The sequence below is a fragment of the Temnothorax curvispinosus genome, unplaced genomic scaffold (genome assembly GCF_003070985.1).
Source record: "Temnothorax curvispinosus isolate PA1 unplaced genomic scaffold, ASM307098v1 QBEX01006417.1, whole genome shotgun sequence".
Classification (NCBI taxonomy): Eukaryota; Metazoa; Arthropoda; class Insecta; order Hymenoptera; family Formicidae; genus Temnothorax; species Temnothorax curvispinosus.
Genome location: NW_020216197.1, coordinates 1 through 6,465, shown reverse-complemented (window position 1 = coordinate 6,465; position 6,465 = coordinate 1). Strand labels below are relative to the sequence as shown.

The window sequence follows — 6,465 nt, the reverse complement described above, 5'->3', positions numbered from 1 at the left end:
AAGCACTCGTCATAAAAGCCATAAACTTGCGTTATCTGTCGTGATTCGTGATTTCCTCTTATCAGCGTGATTCTGTCGGGGTAACGGACCTACGTGACGACACAAAATATGAAATTATACCGCAGTAGCGACTCGGTTAGCTATTTTGGATTTAATTTCTTTTTAACAATTTTTATTCAAATATGAAAAGAGTGAGACTAAAATTTATGTAAAGTACGTATATATACATATTTACTTTACATAAATTTTAGTATATATATCAAGTATATATTTACGTATAATAAAACGCAGCTGTTTCCTTAAGGCCATTGCACGTACAAAAATTTTTGTAATAATCGCAAGGCCGTAAGAAAATTGACCAATCACAATCAATTATTCTTTGACTGCAAGAAGAATTATTGATTATGATTGGTTAGTTTTCTTACAGCCTTGCGATTACTACTAAAATTTTTGTACGTGCAATGGCCTTTAATCCCTATCCAAATATTTAAAGTAATGATTGTTTTACGTTGTGACGTACCTTTAACGCAAGTAGAAGAAGAAACGTTTCGACGCTATAAAAACCTCGGTCTACAAAATCTCCCATAAAAAGGTAATTCGTTTCTGGCACATCTCCACCTACTTTGAATAGCTCCTTCAAATCATAAAACTGTCCATGGATATCTCCACAAACCTAAAGGAAAACACACGTCGCGCGCGTAGGCTTTAAAATGTACTTAAACGTTCGGATTCTGACGATCCGATTGCCGTTTACAAGAGACAGAGAGATAGTTACTGTCACAGGTGAGTCAACGCGCTGTACATTGCTCTCCTCGATCAGGATTTCACGCGCCTTCGCGCACAGGGCCTTGACCTCGGCCTCCTTGATGATCTCGCACTTCTTCAGCTGCTCGATTTGCCGATCCAAGTCGCTAGAATCGGCCATCGTACGATGGTGCGAAGCCTAAACCGCGATCGAGGTTCCCCGCCGTAGAGCGCAGCCGTTGTCAACGACTCCTCGCACGAGACCTCGCGGTGCTCGACTCCTGGTGCTTTAGGACCCGTAGAAGAGCCGTAAATCGTGGAGGAACTGGGTAAATCCAAGGTACGACACGGATAATGGAACGAAGCGCGAGAAATGCGTAAACGATGAGAGAAATCGCATGCTGCACACAGTACTTACGGATTGTCCTCGTCCTCGTCGTCGTCGTTCGTCGGCCTCGGGTTTCACCGCCGTGACCGACACATTGGACGAGCGAATCGTCGCCGAATATTTCTATTAATAATAAAACACGACCGGGGACTCCTGTACTGGCGGAATTATTCGCCGTACTCGCCTCGAATCGAGCTCGAGCCCCAAGTCGCTCGCGGTACACACCAAATTGTTTAACATAAACACGGAGTTCGAAGACTTCGAAGTGAAACGACAGTGAACAATGTACTGCAATTGTATGTGTGCACCACTGATCAGTAAGGACCGGCCAATCGGGGAGCCTATTATCTAGTATCTTCAAACGAGATGAAAATGCGAAAATTGAGAGAATTCGCTAGAGTTCCTGGCGATTTCGTTGGTCGAAATCTAGTAAATCTGTTCAAGATTTACGGTAATAGGTCCCTAGATGTCAAAAACCTGCGATTCGCGTCGTCGATTGGCCGATTTAAAATAAAAATATGCGATTGGCTGAATCAACGGAAAAACTCCAGGCATCGGGGGCTGCGAGTGGCTGCGGTTAATCGCGCAACGGGACGTTTCCGCAGCCAATCAGTCGATTCCATTTTTGGCCAGACCGCATGAAGGTTAGGTTGACAGCCCTGTTTGTGCGAAGACAGCATGGTGCTCGTTCAAATTAAATCGACGAAGTCCGTTAGTGTTGATAGGTAGGTGTGTTTGTTGATAGGTCGTCGTTTTCTATGCGTGGATTTAACTCGAGAGAGCGGTGAGTGCCTAAGCTGAAAACGTGCAATTTACGACGTAAGAAACTGTAATAAAATTGACGATGCGCCTTTCGTTAAGTCTTGACATATTTCAACTCCGTCGTACAGCGAAACAGAGCTCACCAGGTTTTGATATCTGAATTACAGTTTATCGAGAAATTTCTACGGGATGGACCCATCCAATGCCGCGCCCGAAGCTGGAAAACCGGAAGGCAGGCTTCGTTACAGCATGCTTCTTGCCCCATTTCAGCCAGCAACAAGGATCGAACTGGAGACTAAGATAAACACCAATATAGAATGTCACTTGGATGTGAGAAACGTTGGCGACAAGACGTTAAACGTACGAGAAATTCTTCAAATTAAATATCTCGATTTTTTATGTGGAATCGTGTTTCAGGCTGCGTTCTGATATTCACTGTGAGTATTGAAAATCTATAGTTTACGTAACGTACACTATAGATTTTCAGTACTGAGAGTGAATATTGGAACGCAGCCTCACATACGTATGATTGTGTAAAAGAATGTTTTTTAAATACTCACCTTATTTGACTTTTCATTTAACTTACTTCGTTTAATGATATTTTTTAGGTTTTTGTAACAAAGTTGCCATCTACGGAGCGTCAGATTGGCGTGAGCGTGTCCGAACTAGAGATTCAAGGGAACGGTAATGGTACGATATACATCAAGTGGTCTCCCAAAGAAGCTGGATGCTGGCGAGATGTATTGCAACTAACTGACAGCAGACAAATTAAATATGACATTATTATAGCAACGACTGCTAAGGACGATAAGAAAGGCAACAAGGCGAGAAGGAGGCTAAAACCAAGTCTTTTATTATCAAACTCGTCAAGTCTCTCTACATCAACGGTAAACAAACAATTTCATCGAAATAACACGCTCTCTACATCAACGGTAAACAAACAATTTCATCGAAATAACACGCTGAAAGTTCCCACTATGAGTCAGTCTCTGGTTGACAATCTTGGTGCGCAAGTAAAACGATGTGAATCTAAATATGAGAACAATCTGGATAAGGAAAATATCTTAAATAGAAATAATGAGGTGAAGACTTGTACGTCGCTGGCAAAGGACGATGGAATCGACGGAACGTATCGTAATGGGCATGATAAACTGGAAAACATCTTGTGTGAGCAAAATACAAATGTGTGGATCGACGGTAGTGTTCTGCAGCAAGTCTTGGTTCCTTCGAATGGACCGCAAGATATACGCAGAGCCACATACATTAAAGAAGATGGACCTTGCGGTGTACTGTACGAGCACAATGAGGAAGTTGATGGAAATAAGGAGTGTGACAAAGACAAGGCCCGGTCCGATTTTTCCATACTTTTGAATAAATTTACATTCACGTCTGCGGATGTAATTTCGAGTTCTCCCGAACCGGTGAGAAGGGAGTCGACGGACTCACCGTCTTTGCAGACTGTAGATAAACACAGAACGTTCAATATCAGTCGCAGTCAATTCTTTGAGACGTCTGCAATTTACGACACGAAGACTCCCGCCGATGAAGCACCTGCATTACAACCAGCAGGCTTGCACAACTTGTCGCCGATCAAGCCCGACGGCTGCACCCTCGTGAACGATATCAAGAATTTAATTTCGTCGTCGCCGATTCAATTTCAACGCCGAATTATATCGAAAGATCCTAATGAATGCGCGAAGCATTTCACGGTGGACATAAATCCAAGTAGCCAAACAACCAATTGCGAGTACTTCAGTTTTGAGGTCATACCTAAGAATGTCGAAGCGGCCAAAAAGATGGGGGATGTGTACATCGAGATTTCTCCACCGAAGAAGCATTTCCACTCCAAGATGGTATCTATGTCAATATCGAAGCTGAGCAGCGCGAAAACCGGCAGAGTTACAAAAAACAATACCTCGTGTGACGCTGGAAACAAAAAGAAGCTACAGCTAAGCGTGTCTGCTGCAAGTGAGCTCTGCCTTAAAAAAATATTATATTTTTAATAATATCAATTCTAATTTGTATGTTATAATTACAGAGAGGAATACGAAGAATATACCAGCGATCAAGATAAACAAGTTGTCTCTTAGTACCTTGCTAAGTACCAAGTGGCATAGTTCGTCGTCCATCAGAGATCCGAGTTTCAAAATGCGCAACAAAGAGGAATACTTTATCTATGGCACATGTGAATTGGATCCTTTTGCACCATCCACGACGGAGGATCCATTTCTCAAAAAGTTAGCTGAGCTCTCTGTAATTCACACAGAGAGAACATTTTACGTTAATATTGTATATAAATCGAAAATCCCATAATTTATATTTTTTGTATAACTTTTTGTTCTCCAACATCGTTTCTATAGAAATTTTTAATTTTTTATATTTGTAAATTGACTTGCGAAAGAATATTTGCGTTGATACAAATTTTTTTATTGAATTTAAAGAATGAAAAGTTGATTCTGATGATTTTAACACATTGATCATCTTATTATAACAGTATAGTGCATTTTGACCAGCCATGGCTGCTGCAGCAAGAGTTAGCGTTCACAAAGTGGTTGAATGCTCTGCTATCTTCGCCGGAGGACTTGTCCGTTGACATTGAAACTGCCGTAGCGGACATCGACAAGGTGTGGCAAACAAGCAAAGCGCAGAAGAATACTGTATTGGCAGAAACCAAGGAGGCTGTATCAGCTAGGTACGCATTATGTCAATAATTAATATTTAATAGAAAAGTCTGCTTCTCTAAAAATTACATAAAGTTAATCTTACACAATCGCCAGCCAACGGCAATTATTTTAATTGGTAATTTTTTTCAGGTATCACACGAATACGAGATTAAATACATTACGAAAAGCTGCAAGTGCTATGTTCAAACGCGACGAAGTCACGCAAGTACTTTCACGCACCAACCTGTTCATCGTCAAAGGAACTTTGTGTATTAGATCGGATCGTAATCTTCATCGTGATATCGGTGCGTTGAAAGTTTTTTCTTTATACGCTCGTATATTCTTAAAATTATAAACTATCCAATCCTCATTTTTCTAATCCTTAATTTTCTTTATGATCAAAGAAAGCTTTCTGTAATTGATAAATTTTATGCATGCATTATAATGTTCTAAATCGAATGACTTTATTACAGGCTTGCAGAAGCTCATATTGAGCTTATTCCTGAGTTACAATCCTCTATGGCTACGTATCGGCTTGGAAACTGTATACAGCGAGAGTATTTCGCTACGCTCGAACAACGACATTGTTGGCCTGACTCGCTTCTTATTAACGAGATTCTTTTCGGATCCACGACTGATGAAAATGCCCGGCTACCATAAAACTGACCCGAGCCAAAAGTTCATCACGCAGCTGAATCAGTTTATTCTGAGAAAATTCTTGTTTCTCGTATACTTTCTGGACTACGCTAAGCAGCATAAACTGATCGGCCACGATCCGTGTCTGTTTCACAAACGCGCTCAATATAAGGAGAGTCGCCAGATCTTGCTGAGTTTCTCGCGCAAGCTCCTAAGCGGCATCGGCGACGTGACCGGACTGCTGCGCGGCCATGACTACGTGCTCACTTATCGGCAGACTTACATCGAGGAGTACGATTACGCGGTGGTGAACATACGGCACGATTTACGTGACGGCGTGCGACTGTGTCGCGCGATGGAGCTCATCACCGGCGCCCGAGGATTGACCCAACGTTGCCGGGTACCGGCGATTTCGCGTCTACAGAAGGTGCACAACGTGGATCTGGCGTTGAGTGCTTTGCGCCAGGCTGGCTACGTTCTTGAGGGCAACATAGACGCGAAGAGCATTGCCGATGGCCACTGCGAGAAGACTCTGTCGTTTCTCTGGCAGATTATCCACAGGTGCCAGGCGCCGCGGTTCGATCGGGCGGCCCGCGTGATTCAGAGATGGTGGCGGGCGCAACTCTGGTACATTTACGTGAGGAACTTCTTGCGCGAACGTAGAAATATCGCCGCGATAATAATCCAACGCATGTGGAAGCGCAAAATAACACTGTCTTCGCCCGTGATCGAAATTGACTGTAATCTTGAGGAACGCAAAAGATACTTGCGCATTCGAACAGCCGCGATACAACTTCAGACCTGGTGGAGATCTGTAAAAGCCATGCGGGAACAGCGCGAATGCTTCCTCCACACAAGAGAGAACGCTTGTATTATTCAGGCTTGGTGGAGGCAACATTTGTTGGTGCGAAAAGCGCGCAATGATTTCCTGTTGACGAGAGCTGCCGCGCGTAGCATCGAGAGATGGTGGATAAGCGTGATCGACAGACGTAAGTTCCTCCAGTATCGGGAGAGTGCTGTTCTCATTCAGAGAACGTGGAGAACGTACCGAGCGCGCAAGCAAGAAGTCGCCTGTTTGAAGATACAAGCGTGGTGGAGAGCCGCGACGTGCTCGCGCAGATATAGACTTCAGAGATCTTGCTGCTTGAAATTGCAACGTTGGTGGCGCGGAATCGAACTTATGAAACGTCAACGCCTGGAATTTCTGCAACTGCGGGAAGCGGCGTGTATTATACAGAAGAATTGGCGGGCGAGAACGATCAGGAGGGATTA

General features: G+C 43.4%; 2 protein-coding genes across 2 annotated transcripts; one reads left to right on the top strand and one right to left on the bottom strand.

The window, feature by feature from the left end:
* Window positions 1–6: 6 nt before the first annotated feature.
* Window positions 7–1,427, bottom strand: LOC112455849 (serine/threonine-protein phosphatase 4 catalytic subunit-like; the record flags this gene model as incomplete). The annotated part of the gene is made up of 4 exons (XM_025018050.1): window positions 1,163–1,427; window positions 776–1,069; window positions 521–673; window positions 7–89 (listed from the first exon to the last, which is right to left on the bottom strand). Coding segments are annotated over exons 2-4 (386 nt in total), but the record flags the coding sequence as incomplete, so codon positions are not given.
* Window positions 1,428–1,683: 256 nt separating this feature from the next.
* Window positions 1,684–6,461, top strand: LOC112455848 (protein abnormal spindle-like; the record flags this gene model as incomplete). Its single annotated transcript, XM_025018049.1, has 7 exons — window positions 1,684–1,857; window positions 2,062–2,254; window positions 2,503–3,862; window positions 3,933–4,131; window positions 4,389–4,586; window positions 4,708–4,862; window positions 5,031–6,461. Coding segments are annotated over exons 1-7 (3,583 nt in total), but the record flags the coding sequence as incomplete, so codon positions are not given.
* Between the last annotated feature and the right edge of the window lie 4 nt (window positions 6,462–6,465).